Source organism: Canis lupus, chromosome 1 (genome assembly GCF_003254725.2).
Source record: "Canis lupus dingo isolate Sandy chromosome 1, ASM325472v2, whole genome shotgun sequence".
Taxonomy (NCBI): Eukaryota; Metazoa; Chordata; class Mammalia; order Carnivora; family Canidae; genus Canis; species Canis lupus.
Genome location: NC_064243.1, coordinates 57,066,387 through 57,084,247, shown reverse-complemented (window position 1 = coordinate 57,084,247; position 17,861 = coordinate 57,066,387). Strand labels below are relative to the sequence as shown.

General features: G+C 37.9%; 2 protein-coding genes across 7 annotated transcripts in view; one reads left to right on the top strand and one right to left on the bottom strand.

Annotated features, from left to right (window-relative positions):
- Positions 1–15,327, top strand: part of ZUP1 (zinc finger containing ubiquitin peptidase 1) — a 41,852-nt gene extending 26,525 nt beyond the window's left edge. For 4 of the 5 annotated variants that reach the window (XM_035710423.2, XM_025422823.3, XM_035710408.2 and 1 more), the window contains one exon: positions 1,584–1,820. In XM_035710423.2, the coding sequence (XP_035566316.1) occupies positions 1,584–1,631 (48 nt within the window). In that variant the 3' untranslated portion in view covers positions 1,632–1,820. Of the gene's footprint in view, positions 1–1,583; positions 1,821–14,889 lie in introns of those variants that run through there. The other variant, XM_049114705.1, reaches the window with a different exon arrangement.
- On the bottom strand, positions 286–17,740 carry RSPH4A (radial spoke head component 4A). Of its 2 annotated transcripts, XM_025422821.3 has the most exons (6): positions 16,624–17,740; positions 14,711–14,945; positions 9,329–10,069; positions 7,651–7,798; positions 6,694–6,811; positions 286–4,615 (listed from the first exon to the last, which is right to left on the bottom strand). In XM_025422821.3, the coding sequence occupies exons 1-6, from the start codon at positions 17,301–17,303 to the stop codon at positions 4,384–4,386; spliced, it is 2,154 nt and encodes a 717-aa protein (XP_025278606.1). In that variant the 5' UTR covers positions 17,304–17,740; the 3' UTR covers positions 286–4,383. The 2 variants fall into 2 exon arrangements, with proteins under 2 accessions (XP_025278606.1, XP_025278607.1); XM_025422822.3 differs by lacking the exon at positions 7,651–7,798 and having other exon boundaries at positions 4,461–4,615.
- Positions 17,741–17,861: the final 121 nt, after the last annotated feature.

Here is a 17,861-nt window from a genome sequence, read left to right as displayed (position 1 = left end):
TAGAGTAGGCTCTATTATTCCCATTTTACAGATGAGGATGTCTAGGCTCAGAAGAGTTGTTACATTTCTGAAGTCACACAGCAGCTAAGTAACAAGAGGCAGGATTCCAATTCAGTCAGTTTACATCCAGAGTTCTGCCCTATGTGGCTGCTTCTGGGAGGATACAATCTCTTGTTTCATATTCGTTAATTAAGCTTATATGTGAACAATTCACTTTTATTATTGAAAAGATAGGATACTATATTTTGAAAGATGAAAATCAGTTAACATTATTTTTACATACCGCTTTCAAGCCTACGTTTTTGTTTCTTCCTTTTTGTTTTAAATCACTGTGTCTTATAGTTATTCTGCCATTTTTAACAGTGCTGTCTACCCTGTAGGAATTCAGCAAATACTGCCGTACTGATTGATCTGTGTATCACCAGATAGACATCTGCAGCTTCAACTAAGGGCTCATTAATGACTTTACTTTTTATTTCAGAGTGGTGGTTTATTTATAGCTCATTTTAAAATGTGTTTTTCCTCCTAAGTGATAACTATAATTTTAATTGTAGGAATTTCAGAACATATTTGGTATTTTAAAGTATCCCAAAGTGTAGATATTTGTAACTGCATTTTATATTCTTCATATTTGGAGTTTAATTATAATATTTTAATAATCATGCAGCTCTTACTCAAGGAAAGGAAACAGGTTTCAAACAATTGTTTTTATCCTGGCAGCTGTCCTATAATTACCATAATGCATTTCTGCCATAACTATATTTTGAGTAATAATTCCAAACTGTTACAGATGTTGGAGCACTTGGTTAAGTGAAAGAATTTATGTTGGCAAATATCTCCTAATGCAATTCAATTAAGTAATGCATACATACCTACTTAATAGCCATTTTCCTCAATTCTTTTCATACATTGACATATTTTAGTTAAATTCTACAAAGAAGCACTGCATTCTGTTTTCCATTTTGTAATCCTTGTACTCTTGATTTAACTTCGTTTTAAACTGGCTTGGTATAATATGCCTTGATTCATAACTCAAGTTGTAAAAATAGAACAAATGCTTAAAAGTCTTTTAAAGTGACATTTAAAGCCATAATGAAGGAGATAATTTTCTTAAAGATTCTCTGCTCACAACCCTCTGTTTATACGTGTCTCTCTGACTGTGAGCCATCATTTTTATTTTTGACTCATTATTCCTTAAAACGGTGAATTTTCTTTTTACTCTTTTCTCTTTACCTGGTATTTTGTTTAATTTCCTTTTTTTGGGTTGGTTTTAAAAATCTTTATTACTAGAGCACCTGGCTGGCTCAGTTAGCTAAGCATCCAACTTGATCTCAGCTCAAGTCTTGATCTCAGGATCCTGAGTTCAAGCCCCATGTTGGGCTCCACGCTGAGTGTGGAGCCTACTTAAAAAGAAAAAACGTTTATTCCTAATTTCCTAAGTTTGAAGTTGTAATTTTTCTTAAGGAATTTTTATTATCTTAAAAAAAGTCCAGATTTTATTTTTTATGTTAGATAATTAATATATATTCTAAATAATGGACTTCTTGCTTAAAATTAACAGTTTTTTAAAATTCCTTTTCAAGGCCAGGAGACAAGCTTCTCAAGTCTTCACAGCTGAGAAGATTCCTTGAAGAATTAAGCATTTCAGTGATCATGGGATTTTACTTTCTTTTCCAAATTCAGATACTATAAACTCCCTCATAGTGCTTACGAATCTGAATTCTCTAAATACTCAACTTATAATTTCTGAAACATCCATATCATACCTCGAGTACCTCACTGTTTAGAAACTATTTCAATAAACTGTTTTGTTTGCATTATGAGTTCTGTATTTCCTCTTAGAATTATGTGTTAGAAACTGGTTTTGTATGATAGTCATATGTAATATTTATTGGGTCCTTGTGTTAGGTATTCTTAGTACTTCCCATGTATTAATTAATGTAATCTTTAAAATAATTCTGTGAGACCAATTCTGTTAGTCCTGTAAGGAAGCTGAAGCTCTGCCAGGTTTGTAATTTGCCCAAGAAAATGATTGTAGTCCAGAGTTTGAACCCAGGCTATCTCCCTTCCAAGCTCTTAGCACTTGAGCATTATGCTTTCTTTCATTACAAAACATATATAATGAAATTCCCTCTTTATCACTTAGAAATTACCTTAATACTTAACAGGTATAACTCTAAAAAGAGGGATTTACTTTTGTTAAATATTTATACTCTTACCCATACAACTGTGAATTAGAACCTTGTGTTTAACATGGCCTATAGGAAAGAAACTTTCAGATTCATGTTAGATGTGTCAAGTAAGGTTGTAAGCAGGAATCCTACTTTGGCCAATTTGAGCAGAAGGGAGTTCATTGAAAGACTATCAGAAGCTTAGAGAATACCAGGTAACTAGGAAATAGTGCTGGGACAAAGACAAATCTAGAGGCCAGCATGTGATCCGATTTATAGCAGAACAATCAGATTAGGAGCTGAGGTCAAATGTCTCTGCTCAAAATTCAGTTTCTAGAAAGGGCACATCTGATTGGCATGAGACTATGCCAGGGGACAGAGGCAGTTTCTCAAAAGGAAATCAGGGTAGATAAGGAAATGGATATAATACAACAACAAGCAGCACCATGAAAAAGAGGAAGAACATACTTGAATAAGGTTTTATAAATATTAGCTACTCCATCAAATAGTAAAAGGTGCACTCCAAGAATGAATAATACTGCCAATTGGAAAATTCTGGAATCATCCTTTCTAATATTCTATCCCTCAGGCAGCCAGCCAGATTTCTACTTTATCCCATTTCATGCCATCATTACCTTTTATCTAGATAATGGGATCATCTAACTGGTCTCCCTGTCTTGATCCTCTTTCGGTCAGTCTTCCACATGGAAGCCTAATGTTCTGAAATACAGATGTGATTTTGTGACTTCCTTGTTGAGTCTTCTTCATTGCTCCTCGATAAAGTCAAGACATTCCACACAATCTGGGCCCTGCTTACCTCTCCAGGCTCATTCCTCACCACTCTTAAAATTCTGCTCCTTCCAGCCTAAAGTCCTTTGCCAAAAAACCGTGGTTACTGCCTAGTACCCTTCTCCCCTTAGTTCTCCACCTCTTAGAAGTGCTTTCTGCGAGGCTCAAGTCCCAAGTCCAGATTAAATGCACCTTCTAAATGTTTGATAGCAGTGTTTTTCAAAGTGTAGATAGATCAGTGATCTGAGAACTGCCAGTCTGTGACAAGATAATTTCAGAATTTAAAATTGCTGTGATACTTTATTTTACAAAAATAATGGCATTGGGTTAGAATTTTTATTTTTAGGGGTTCCTGGGTGGCTCGGTCAGTTAAGCGTGAGCTGTGCATCTTGCTTCTTGCTTATCAGGGAGTCTGTTTCTCCCTCTGCCCCTCCCCCTGTTTGTGTACTCTCTCTCTCAAATCTTTAATTTTTTTTAAAATTGGTACTTCACAGAATTTGAGAAGCACTGTTCTGTGGTACCCTGTGACATTTATATTACAATACCTGCTAAGTCGCAATCTATTCTAATTTTCAATTCCTCTTTTCATATTCCCTTCCTTGAATGGAAGCTCAAAGACTTCAGGAGCAATTGCTACTTTTTAGCAGTAGTCTCAGAGTGCCTGGCACATAAAGGACTCAAAAATACTTTTTTAGTGAATGGAAATAATAAACTCATTTTTAGATAAATAGGAGTAGAAAAGTAGTAATCTGAAGCCTGGATATTCCAGCCAGCCATCTCTGTGCAGATCATTTTCCCCCAGTCAGATCAAACCAATTTCTGTAAGGAAAAGGAGTCAGACTGACAACCTTTTTAAGAAGTTAACAAGTAAAAGTTTTGAGTGTTCCCATCTTTGAGCAGGTGATAAAATTATAAATCCTCTCCCCAACAAAACAAAACAAGACAAAAAACAACCCTCCCCATACAAACTCAAACACAATATTCACATACAGTATCACAGGCTAGTTAAAAACACATGCTCTAATTCAGGGATTATCAATATTTTTGGCCTCAATACCCACCAACAAATATTAAAGTCCCCAAGATTTTGTGGATTACATCTTTCCATGTTTCCATATTAGAAAATAAACCTAAGACTTTTTTTTTAAGAATACACATTCTACTAGCTGTAATCATCATAACAGTGATATAAGAATATGTCATTTAAGCCTCTGGAAAACCCATCAAGCATCTCTTTATAAGTACATATTAATAGTCGCACATACAAAATTCCAAATGACATTTTCAAGCAATGACATTTTGCACATGAAGAGTTGCCAATTTTTACGTAACTGTTACTACATATTATATATGTAAAACTGGTTCCACATGTGGTGTATGTGTACCAGTCTCACACAAGACTGGGCTGATTTTATTCTTGGTCCTAATCATCTTCCTCATCTTCATCTTCCTCAGTTTCTTCCATTTCCTCAGCAGGAAGAGCAGCTGCTTCTTGAGCGGCTCTGAAAGCCTGCTCTTCCTCCACACTAGGATCATCCATTTCTGTAATTTCTGCTCCGCTGGGGTATTCTTGACAAACTGGGGGTAGAGCTGGAGGTGTATAGTTGTCTGGACTATATTTATGACCCCAGCCTATGTAGACATTTTCAAACTTTCTATAAAGTTTGAAGAGAAAGTAGATAATCATTATACAGTTTTTCAGTAAGAAAGTTGATCCTTCTGTAAAAGCTGATCACTCTCTCTTAGACCATCATATTCCCGTAATTTTAAAACAATACATTTTAAGTGCTAGGGATGAAATCGCCCTCAGTGATTCTTCTACCACAGGAAATGACTGATGCAAACTGCTTAAGCTGGTTAAGAGGCTGGCCAGACCCTCCTCAAAATGTACCCTACACCTGGACCACAACCTTTAATTGTTACTATTTTCAGAAAAACAAAACCAATAAGTTTAAAAAAAAAGTTACTAATCCTCTGTAGAGTTAGGAATAATTAAAAAGTTGCCAACCTAGTAAATTGTTGGTATGACAGAGGATGCTTGCTATTGGTTACAAACCTGTGTGTGATTTTTTTTTAGGCCCAACTGTGCAATTGTCAGGTGCCACCTGGCAGGCCTCACAGGAAAACTGCTGTTTCCATGCCAGACTTGATGCCCAGCAAGACTGCACCACAGTCTCTAAGGAAAGTGGTAGTCTGACCCATCGGGCCTGTCATGTTCTCCCCATAGTTGAGTTCTTAGCATGGGTGCCTTCATTCTAGGTCTTATCTAAGGCCTTCAGCAGAGGTCTTCAGGTGCTTCTGCCAAGGCTTCCTTATGGGGTTGGGGAAGGGCGGGTACCTTAGAGACACTGCTCCGTCCTCTGACTCAGTACTCCATACTTTTTCACCTCTAGCCTTTCCACCCACCCTCCACTGGCTTCCTGAGCTCCCGAGACCGTAAAACTGCAGCAGCCTATTATCTGGGGACTCCTCAGTGAGATGGCCCCCACATCTACACTGACCCACTGACCTCCCATCGTTGTGTCATTCCATGAAGGAAAATAGGACAAGAGTAGTCAGGGTTTTCTCTTGCTTATATCATCATGGTAAATGATCAAAATCTTAACTCATTTAACCTGTTGCTTTAACAGCATCTCTGACATCTGGCAGCCCCCCTCTCTCTCCAGCTTAGCTGAGCTTCTGACAACTGGGTTCTTAGATGAGAAATGGAAGCATAAGACAAATGGAAGTGTATGTTCTGGGTGAGGGAGAAAAGGACAGTGAGTATTCTCTTGATCCTAATTCTCTTGGAAGTGATAGCTTAAATAATACATACTTTGAATTATTTTTTATCAGGATACCCAATAAAAATTATGTGAGCCTTAGACTAAACACTGCACAGAACTACCTCCATTAATGCTAGAAAATGAGTAAGTCTTTTACTCAATCAGAATAAAAACCATATTAGGACAGAAGTCTGAATTACTCTTGTATTCTAAATCTGATGCTTTACTGTGTAATGGAGATGTTATTTGAATGAATCTTACAGCACACACTCTTGACATGCCAAGATGAGTTAAAACAAGTCACACCCCCTTTCCTCCTTCATGAGCATTCCTGGCACCAGACTTGGCTCCAGAAACAGATACCACTGAGAAATTCATTCCAGTTTAGAAAATAGCTTAACAGATTGTGGTGGTGTAGATTCCCTGGGAGTGGTCATCTTGGCAACAGGGAGAATTTTATCCCAGGCAGTGACACTACCCACTATGGAGTCCAGGGACTTCATCTGCCTCCAGCCTCTTGCTCCCTCTTTATCTCAGCCAATTCCCTAAGCTATGAAATGAGGGGCCTCTCTTCCCAAAGTTGTGATAAGAGCTGATGAGGAAGATGTAAGTACGAGTGCTGAACATGACATCTGGCTCATGGCCTGGACCTTCCTAGGAATCCACATCTCTACCAACTATCTGGATAGACTGCCCCATGCCCTTTTTTCCCTCCCATCCTGGTCTGAGATCTCACCCTAAGGTTATTGTGAATGGCTACCCTGAACAACCACCCAGGGCAGCCTTATCTGTCACTCTGGGGTTGCTCTAACTCCTTTGCCCAGGCTTGTACTTTACTTGGGGAAGCAGGTAAGGGAGAAGAAAAAGAAAAAAAAAAAAAAAACTGGAACATAACATTCCAGCGATAACTATAATTTCTAGCATTTAAATAGTCTTAATAATGGCTTTGTAAGCTGTCAGATACTTACTTGCCATTGGAAAAGGCATATGCTCCAGGCCAAAGGTTGGATCTAAGGACTGCAATAGCATATTGAGGAATGAGATTTGAGGACAGCCGTGTTGTCCAAGGTGGTATATTCTGGATTTCTGTAAACCAAAGAGAAATTCAAAAGCGTAACTTCTAAACAGACAAGGATCTGTTGTATAACAGAAAGTTTTTAGAAATCTTAAAACTCATACTTGACACACAAAGAAAAAGTAAGCATCAGCAACTTAACATAAAGTCAAAGGATAATTTATGAACATTGTGGAACAACAAAATTCAATTATTTATATGCATGTATGTGTGCAGGTGTGTGTCCATCTGTGCAACAGAGAAAAGTTTTAGAAAAATTATCTAATGACCAAGTAAAAGATCAAATTATTATTATGAAGGAGAACAAGGGTTATAAGCAAAGATGCTCCAGGTAGAAACAAGAATAGAAGGACAAGGGTAGATTTAAAAAGCCACAGTATCTCATCTAATATTTTACTGTAACTATGTTGGGTATTTATGGCCATAGGTCTTGGCTGCAGAATGCAAGACAAGAATGAAACACAAGACAACTGTCAGCATTTCCAAGTAAGAGCTTCAGCCAATTTACATTTCTTCCCTGTACCACTCATCACCCTCTGTCTGAGGAAGTTGGTGGTGGGGCCAGCTATAGTCTCTAATCTCCGCTATGCCAAGGCACGTGAAGGGGAAAGTGGATGAAATTTAGGTTCCTGTTCACTTTTTATTGGTTTCCAACTCCCATGTATTTACTCTATAATATCCACAGTATATTATGTATACATGAAAAATACACTATAGTGTATATATATATTATATAGTGTATATAATATGGTGTATATATATTATATAGTGTATACTATATTATATATACATAACATCTGTATAGTGTATATAATACACACAGCATATTATGTAGTTTGTGTAAAATTACCTAAATCTTCAGAGATCGGTGTCAAAAGAGGAGGCCCCACTTCCTGTTCTATATAGTCAGGCTCTTCTCCTTTTTCTTCTTTTTCTTCATCCTCCTCCTCTTCCTCCTCCTCACTCTTTTGTATGGGGTTAAACCAATTACAGCGACCCTGGGAATGAGTGTTGCAACATTTAGTCGTCTAATGAAGACCTTAAAATATTGAAATATTTATTCAGATTAAAGCAGTTATCTGCAGAAGGTCCTACTATGTGGGAATTTAATCAATCATTTATTCATTCAACATCCCTGGTGCTAGGTTTTTGATCTAGCATATTTCAAGCAAAAAATGCTATAATTTATTTCACAAATTTGCCAACTGCTTAAAATCAGCAAAATCTTAGTGAGAAAAATATGTACTTTACTGATGTGTAATAAATAATTTATGTGAAAATGATAAGGTGCTATTATTAGCAACAACGAATTTTTTAATGCAATAATAAAGTTAGGTAAGGAGGTTTGGGGTTATTTCTCATTTAAGTGACTCTTATCCAGAGACATATAAGAGTACCTCTTCCATAGATCAGATGCAATGATTTTCTACCTACAGATGAGACAGTACAGCAGGATGATTAAGAGGATGGATGCTGGATCCATTCTGTCCATTCACAGGTGACCCTGTTGCCTATTACCTATAATCCCTTTTTCACATTTTCTAAACTCTCTGTCTTGATTTTCTCATCTGTAAAATGAGGATAGTATTAGTCTCTCATACAGTTATGAGACTTACATGAGATAATATATATAAAGTGCTATTAAGAGCACCTGGGGGATCCCTGGGTGGCGCAGCGGTTTAGCGCCTGCCTTTGGCCCAGGGCGCGATCCTGGAGACCCGGGATCGAATCCCATATCGGGCTCCTGGTGCATGGAGCCTGCTTCTCTCTCTGCCTATGTCTCCGCCTCTCTCTCTCTCTCTCTCTCTCTCTCTCTCTCTGTGACTATCATAAGTAAATAAAAATTAAAAAAAAAAAAAGAGCACCTGGGAGGGGATGCCTGGGTGGCTCAGAGGTTGAGCGTCTGCCTCTGGCTCAGGTTGTGGTCCCAGGGTCGAGTCCCGCATCGGGCTCCCTGGATGGAGCCTGCTTCTCCCTCTACCTATGTCTCTGCCTCCCTCTCTGTGTCTCTCATGAATAAATAAATAAAATCTTAAAAAAAAAAAAAAAAAGAGCACCTGGGAGAAGAGGTGCCAAATAACTGCCAGATAGCACTGATTATTTTCATGTTTGTTATATTTTATTTTTCTTGGTATAAAAGCTCCATGTATTATAAAATAAAAAGAACTGCTCCCCAAACTAATGCACCTATCTATATTTGACATATAAAATATAATATAATTAATAAAAACTATAATTAAATCATAAATTATAATTAAAATATAATTAATTAATAATTAACCTAAATCCTTACATAACTTGTCAAAATCCCCCTAGACATATTTATTTTATTTCTGTTTGGAAATAAAAACTCGAAGATCCCAGATCTAGACTACTCGGCAATTTTGTACTACTCTGCTTTTATTTGATTTTTCAATGGTTTCTTTGTCTAGGGTCTGGAGAACATTGTTTTGTATATATTTGTGCATTGTAGAGAGACTTTAATAAAAATTTGCTGATTGGCTGATAGAGAATTGCAAAACCCCTACCTGAGAGAGAATGTGTTGCACATGATGAACCCAATTGGATAGAGATTCCACGAGATCAATCACTTGGATGCCTTCAAAATCGGGGTTTTCTTCAAAGCTGTCTCGCCTGCCTTCCACCTCCTCCTCCTCCTCTCCTTCCTCTTCGCCAAACTGATAGAATCCCAGAGGGCTGACATGGGTCCCTGCTGAAATTCTGGCAATTTGTGCTCGTAAATAATTGCTCTCATTGCCTGGAAAAGGCGGGTAGCTCACAATGGGAGCATCTAAACGCCCAGTGAAAAACTTCTTGATTTTTCTTGCAGTGACTATTTGTGCAGGTGTCACCGATGGTAACTTCACCCATGGTCGGCCCGGTTCGTTGCAAACAAAATACACATACTTGTTGGCCCCTGTTCTGCTTTCTTCTTTCGGGGTAGCCTGTGGGGTCTTGTAAAACGCCCTGGGTAATTCATCTTCGTCGTCTTCATCAGCTCCACTGTCTCCATCGTCCCTCTCTTCAGGGACATCTTCGTCTTCTATGTCCTCTTCATCCTCGCCCTCCCGGAATTCTACTTCAGCCACCAGGTAATTCATTTCCAGACCCAAGATCTTGCCCCAGAAGCGGCATCTTTGGATTGGGTGGGTGTCAGTAAGCTGCTTGAGGGCGAGAAATATGCGATAAGTCTCATCTGTGCCCAAGCCAACTCCAGCTTGTTCAAAATAAAAGGCTGACTCCATTAGGTTTGGGAGAGAGTTTTCTGCCTGGGGATACAAACGCGGTGGTTAATGCTCTATCTCTAAGGGAACTGCTTGCTTCCTTTTTCCTTTATCCACATCTTGCTATGAGCTCTACTTTCCTCCTTCCATCACGTCTTCAACATTCCTTGTAAGGCTTAGAGCAAACTCTGATCATTCCTGTATTCCAATTTTTCTCTCGTTACTTACAGATCTAACTTCTACTGTTGTGTCTTATACTCACCAATATGAGAGTTGCCTCATTGTATGTGTGTGTCTTAAGGATAATTGAATAGCTACTAGAAATAATAAAAATTCAACATCCTCTTTTCATAAAAAAAAAATACTTAGGTGGTCCCTTTCCTATCCTGAAATAACAAAATATAATCTACCTCCCTACCTACATTTAGACAAAGTTTATATCTGTTTGTATAAATTACCACTGTTTTTCTAAGAAAGCAGTATTTATTGTGTACATCTGATCATAGATAAGGTAAATAAAAATCAATATGGCCCTCTATATAGGGGAATATATAGGATAAATAATAAAAAGATAGAAAACAAGTGCTCAGATGTGACTGCCCTTGAAAACATAATTTAGTCAGGTATTTGCCCCTACTTATAATAAATACTTTGGGGTTTAACATAAGGAAGAAAATAAAAAATGATATTATAAAGGAAATAGAAATGAAAAAGCAAAGCCTCAAGTGGAGTCTTAAGAAAACATCTGTGAGAAAGTAGAAAATAACTTTAAGTAAGATAGGGATCATGTGCAAGTTTTAAATAAACGAAGACAAATTGTAGACCTTGAAGATGGAGAAATTGAAAGCACTTTGCTAATTCTTACAAGTGTTCTGCCCTTGTTTATGTTATACTTTTGGTGTCAAAATAAGCACAATGACTTTTTTACAACCTTCATCACTTACATGTTTGGCATCTGTTGCACCCTTCACCTTTTTTTCTTTTTCTTTTTTTTTTTTTATTTGAGTGTAGTGGGCACACAACATTGCACTAGTTTCGGGTGTATTCATAGTGATTAGACAAGATTATACACATACAGTGCTCACCACAAGGGCACGATACTATTACAATATCATTGACTGTATTCCCTATGCTACATCTTTTATTTCTGTGACATTCATTTCAAAACTGGAAGCCTGTATCTCCCAATCCCTATCACCCATTTTTCCCATCCCTCTGCCCCTCTCTCCTCTGGCAAACATCAGTTTCTTCTCTGTTTTTACAGGACTGATTCTGCTTTTTGTTTGTTTATAAACTTGTGTCTTTTTAGATTCCATATATGAGTAAAATTATATGGTATTTGTCTTTCTCAGTCTGACTTATTTCACTTAGCATTATACATTCTACGTCCATCCATGCTATCACAAGTTCATCCTTTTTTATGATTGTGAAATAATTCATTATCCTTATCCCTTTGTCTTTCAGTGGACATTTAGGTGGCTTCCATATCTTGAAATATTGTAAACAATGTCCTGCAATAAAGATAGGGGTGCATACATCTTTTCAAATCAGTGTTTTTGTTTTCTTTTGGTAAATATTTGGTAGTGAAATTATTGGATCATATGGTATTCCTATATTTAATTTTAATTTTAATTTATTTATTTATTTTATTTTATTTATTCATGACAGACACACACACGCACGCGCGCGCGCACACACACACACACACAGAGGCAGAGACACAGGCAGAGGGAGAATCAGACTTCATGCAGGGAGCCCAACGTGGGACTCGATCCCAGGTCTCCAGGATCACACCCTGGGCCGAACGCGGCACTAAACCACTGGGCCACCAGGGCTGCCCCTATATTTAATTTTTAGAGGAACTTCCCTACTGTTTTCCACAGTGGCTATCACTCTTCATCCTATACTGTCCTTTTAAACTATTTCTTCTTAGTCTCTAATTGGCTCCTTTTCCTTTATTGAGCCCTAAATATTCATGTCCTCAAATTTCAGTCATCATTCAGTACTTTATGCTTGGAAGATTGCTTCCACACACTTCAAATGTTATATTGTTGTTCAAAATCTAGCTCTCTCACTCTGACTTTTCTCCCATGTTCTACACCTGTGTTTCTAGTCATGAGAAATTTCAGTTGAATAGTCTACATATACCTCCAATTAAGATTGCATTCATATTTCTCTCAAAATCTTCTCTTTTTACTATATACCCTATCTTTGCCAATAATATCACCTTTCACTCAGGTTCCCAAAGTAATTCCATCACCCTATTTCTTCTCACTCTCTACACTTTCATATTTAATTAGAGTCCTACTGATTTTACCACCTAAAAAGCTATGCCCATTATCCCTTCCTCTTTAGCTCATTTCTTCCATACTAGTCTCCATCCTGACTCCTTATCCTGTCACAGAAGGCTTCCCATGCTCTCCTTGCCCTGTTCTAATCTTTCTTCTTTCATTCTCCTCCACATTATTTCCAGAGTTACCTTTCTAAACCAAAAGTAAGATCATGCTATTGACTTTTATTGCTATTAAAAGCTTCTATTGACCTTCCATCATACAGAAGAAATTTCTTATCAGTGCACAAGAACAGTCTGGCTTTAAGCACCTGTTTGCTTTGTTTCTATCACTTCCTCAATCCCAGGCTTCACTTTCTCAAACATTACATAATGTCTCCTGACTTTTTATTGCTCCTTTTGCTCAGAATTTATTCCTTATATAGTCTTTGTCTCATGAACCTCTACTTATCCTTCACGACCCAAATGAAATATCACCTCCAGTACAAAGCCTTGCCCAATTCCCGGTAGTGGGAATTAATGGAGTTAGTCGCTCCATTCTGTTTAATGGCTTGTAAAAACAATATAACCATTCATTAAATTCCCAGTATGTGCCAAACCTATCATATATAGTACTCTACCCCTTGAGTTGTTGACATGTGATTATCCCTGAGGCTTGGAAAGTTTCATCACTCACTCATAGTCACACAGTAAGTTAAGGGATTGAGCTACGATTCTAATTCAGATGTAACTCCAAAGTTCACATTTTTTCCCACCAAACAAAGCTATCTCTATTTTTGCACTGATCAAATAGTGTTACAGCCTTTTCTGCTTCTTTCACTAGACTGTCCTGACTTAAGTTGGGCAGTCTTTTTTATGTGTGTATCATTTCACATGTATGTCTTTCTCACGTGTAGCTGGCATGCAGTGGGTGGTCACAGTGCTTGTGAATTACTGGGTTAACAAATAAATGAAAGCTGAAAACTAGGAACAGGAATTCTCATGTGGTCAAAGACAGGAATAGAAACATGAACACTCTCCATCTTAAGTCTGAGACAGAGTTGGTCACATAGCTCATATTTCAATGCTTCCAAGACCTATGTGTCTTCCTGTTCCTGCATCTTCCTACTGCCTGAGGTAGAACTTTTAATCTTCATCTGATGGCTCAGCTCTTCTTGGCTCTAAAACCAAAGCTACTCCTCAATAAGAAGAATTTATGAAACCTGATTAAGGGGCTCAAGTTCCAGGACCAAAACACCTCATTTGTGTTCTCAGTCCTAGTTTTAGGATGCAGATCTCTACCATTTAATACTGTACCAGTGGAGGGCCCAATGCCCTATTCTTTATACTAGAGTCTGATTTCTCTTTGATAAAGTCCTCCATGAGAGTGTCTGCCTATCTGTTTGATCCCCACATGCTGATTGCCCCCAGACTCGTCATCTCTGTGTGTGTGGCTATCTAACCACATGTTTGAAGTAAGATACTTTCAGAAAAGTTTCAGCTGATGTCAACTCCTTGACACCTTAGACCTGTTTCTTCTGAGTACTCTGTATTCCACTGTGTCACAAAGGTTGCGGAGCACCTTACCCTCCTATCTTTTTCTTGACTGAACTCTCCACCCTTCTGAAAATACCTTACACCAAACATCAACATTGCAAGCATATAGGCAGATTTTAAGGAATCTAGTGGTACTATAATGGAAGCTCAGTAGATATATAGTATAAGTTACTCAGTAGCATAAATTATAACCATATGGGCATTCAAGAAACAGAATACTTGATGCTATTTTTAAAATATCTGGAGCAAAAATTTCTGTGGTACAATAATTTTATTCTTTAATGATAGCTTTTTTATCTTTGACACCAGCTTTCTCTGTAAATATTTTCAAAACACATTGTCTATAGCTATTAAAATAAATATTTTATCCCTCTCTTGTTGTATTATGTCCCATTGATGTAATATGCATACTATGAGGAATTCCGTTGCCTTGGAAAATAACGCAAAAACATTAGAGGTACTCCTAATTATTCTAGTAAATTAATGGGGAAAATAGGCAACTTGTTTTAAAGCCCAACTTTTAACTATCTGACGTTAATTCACTCATTCAACAGATATTTAGTAAGAAACAGCTTTAGACCTATATCTATACCAGGTACTTTGGAGAATATGAAAGATGAAGGAATCATTTTCTCTTATAACAAGGAGCTCAATCCCACCAATATAAAAACTAAGCCTATGTAATATTAAAACAGAATGTGAAAAAATAAGAAACTCCAAATAAAGAAATGAATGGTGTGAAATGAGATTGCAAATACTATTCAGGAAACTATAGAAGGCAGTCAATATGAATTTCAAGCCATACGCACTCATCTCAAAACCCGAAGATTGCACTATTCAAATTTATAGCCATGACTCACTATTTCATCTTCCAGTTCTTGGTCGGCTCCCTCCAAATTTCCCTGAAGAAAAAGAGCCTTTTGCTTCTCTGCTATTTCATATGTTGGAAGCATCTCATTCTCATTTTGTAGTGTATCTAATTTTTTCCTAAAATGTGCCATCTTCACATCCTGGCTGATACTTTCAATGATGTCCACAGCATTTTCAGGACGCTCATCTAAGACCTTCGTGAGCATATCAGAAAGATGATCATATCTACCCGAAAAGAGAAGATTCCAGGTAACATCCATGTCAAAAAGGCTTTGAAGAAGTATTACATGCAGACTCAATTAATTGGTTTCTAGGAAATTTCAACAACTCAAAGCCTTCAGAAATTTTAAGTGGATAAACACAGTAACTTCATCTGCCACAAAGATCCTACCCTAGAATCTTCCTTATTTGATATGAATATTTAACTTATTTAAAAAACATATTACAGCAACTAGAGTTCTTGATTTGCTCCAAAAGAGGCCATAAATGCCATTAAATTGCCATTAAATTGAGGACTCTACATCCAAATCTTCATTTTATTTTTCCAGTTTTAATATGTTTACATTTGATTTATTTATAGTTCTTCAGACAAGATATTGTATCAGTGTGTCTTAAGAAGTCCAAACCTGAAAATGCCTTTCTGTCAAATTATAAAATATGTTTATTAGATTTTAATTCACAATTATAGCTTTTTCAATTTGGAAGCTATAATTAATATATAATTATATATTATTATAATATATAATAATATAATTAATAACTTAATAGAATGACAGAAAGGAGGAAGCAATTCTTTTTGTAGGCTTTTTATTCAACAGAGAAAAACCAATATCAGATATTGTGTTTTAGTAAAAGACTGTTTTAATCACAACAAAAAATATTTTTCATGGCTGTCAAATAAAATCTGCAGATAAGAGAGAATTTAAGTCATCTGTTACTGAGCAGTTTTTAAATGCAGGCTCTACCGTACTTAGAAGATAATAGTGAATATTATAAGAGATGTCAATTTATGACCTCAGAGACTTAGCATTTGAAAATAAAATTTAGATATTTAAGTAATGTCAGTTACAAAATAATTCAGTAAAATAAATTTTTCCATTTCGATGTTTTGTGTTCAGTTTTAAATTGTTAGTGAACTCTCAAGTATTTATAATGAGTTTTTCTGGAATTTTAACACTGTTTGTAACACTATTTGTAAATTCATACTTGTTATTTAACCCAGAGAATTATGACCATAAGTTTATATGAGAAATTCAAGTAGAATCCACTACTTCACATCCTTGAAGCTTAGTAAATAAACTGTAGCTTAAAACAGTATTTTAGAAAAAATCTTTTGAATTGTTAGTCTTGGGTTTTGTGGAAGATTTTTCACATTAAATATTAACTTGAAAAAATTCTTCAGACCTTAAAATTATTGTGACCAATTCTCCTAGTTTGCCCTAGACTAAGGGGTTTCTCAGGATGCAGAACAATCAGTGCTCAAATCAAGACAATTCTGAGTAACTGAGATAGTGACTCACCCCCTCACTGGCCTGGTGGGGCAGGGAACTCAAAACCAAGCCAGACAAGCACCAGGATGCCATGCACTCCCTATCACTGGTAGACAATTACTTTTTATAAGCATCTAGGAGAAATGCTTGGACTTCACTATTTTCATGATCTATTTTAAACCCAAGGTTCCATATCCCTAGGTTTTTTTTCTGTGTGCAAAGGGTCTTTAAAGAAGTTAAAGGAATCCCCATCAAAGATCTGTTTTGAGTTCTGTGTTGCAAAGAGTTACTAAGTCACTCTCTCCTACAAATGCAGACTTTTCAAATATATTTCTATTCATACTCTTTCACACAAAGATACACTCCCCTTTTTCTTTTCCTCCTCCTCCCTCGTTTTTCCCTTTAAGACTTACAAATTTAAGCCAGACTTGCTACTGGTCTTCAGTAGGTAAGCCTTAGCACTCTGAATGGCAATCTCAAGCAGGCTGGGGGCCACTTCTGAAACCCCAGGCTCAGCACAATCCAGATCATAGTTACTGTTTGAGTCTTCCTCCTGAAAGATGTTAAATCTCAGCTCTTTTTGTTTAGAGTTGTTCTCACTCACATCTTCTGGGCCATACAGGTGATGTCCGGTTTGCTGAGACTGTTGAAAGATGTTTCCTTCTGATTGGCACGTTTGAGGAGCAGTCGATTCTCCTTTATCAGATGATTGTTCCAAATGGGGGGAGCGAGGTGTCTCAGCTTTGGGATCCACATCAGGGGTTTTGTCCGACTGCCAAGGTGTGCCAAGCTCCTGTCTGGCCAGAGTCAGGATAGAAGGAGGGGAAGGGGCCTCCTGAGGAGGGGAAGGTGCAGATGATGCGTCTGGTCCTGTGAGGTCATCCAGAGGAGTGCTGGTTCTAGACTGTGGGCTCCGAGGAGGGCTGCTTCTGGGTTGGGGTCCTCTTTCTGGCCCCTGCTCCGACTCCAGGGGCTCAGATAAACCAGACTCCGGATCTTGGGAAGAAGCTACTGTTATTTCTTCCCATGGCCGCCCTACTTCCCCCACTTCTTGGTCTGCCTTTTCTTCCTTTGGGGACGTCAAGTCTTCCATGGAAGGAGTCGAGAAAAAACGACGTTGTGGATGAAGGGGGCGTGCAGATATGGAAAGAGGCAACGCAGGGCAGTTACCTTGTTGAGGTCTGCTGAGCGATTCCTGGGTCCCAGCGGCTCTGCAAGTTGCAGCGTCCTATCTCCATAGCAACCCCAGGCTAGGGTTCCTCGAAGGGCAACTACACACACCTGTTGCCAGGATTCCAGGGAGGAGACCAAGTAAAATGAAAATCCTAGATTTGTGATTTGGTGAAGCCTCTGCTCCTCTTCTTACCGCAGCCAATCTGACCTGCTAGTCGACCAGTCTTGGCTGGAAACCTGAGAACTGGAGCCTGGAGAACAAAGGAGGAGGAGCTTCAGGATCCAGCGCGGGGTGGGGGGCTTGCCGGGTCTGATGGTTTGATTCAAGTTGCGCACAAAGGGGCGAGTCAAGCATTAGTGGAGACATAATGCATTTATAGATTGAGTGTGTGTGTGTGTGTGTGTGTGTGTGTGTGTGTGTGAGAGAGAGAGAGAGAGAGAGAGAGAGAGAGAGACAGGGACACAGGCACAGACGCAG

What these genes read in the sequence shown, in the direction of transcription:
- RSPH4A (XM_025422821.3), bottom strand. Translation starts at nt 17,303, where the DNA reads ATGGAAGACTTGACGTCCCCAAAGGAAGAAAAGGCAGACCAAGAAGTG. An exon ending in TGCAACACATTCTCTCTCAG is followed by an intron (nt 7,799 to 9,328) that starts GTAGGGGTTTTG and finishes ACTCATTCCCAG; the next exon opens with GGTCGCTGTAATTGGTTTAA. An exon ending in TATGCCTTTTCCAATGGCAA is followed by an intron (nt 4,616 to 6,693) that starts GTAAGTATCTGA and finishes CAAACTTTATAG; the next exon opens with AAAGTTTGAAAATGTCTACA.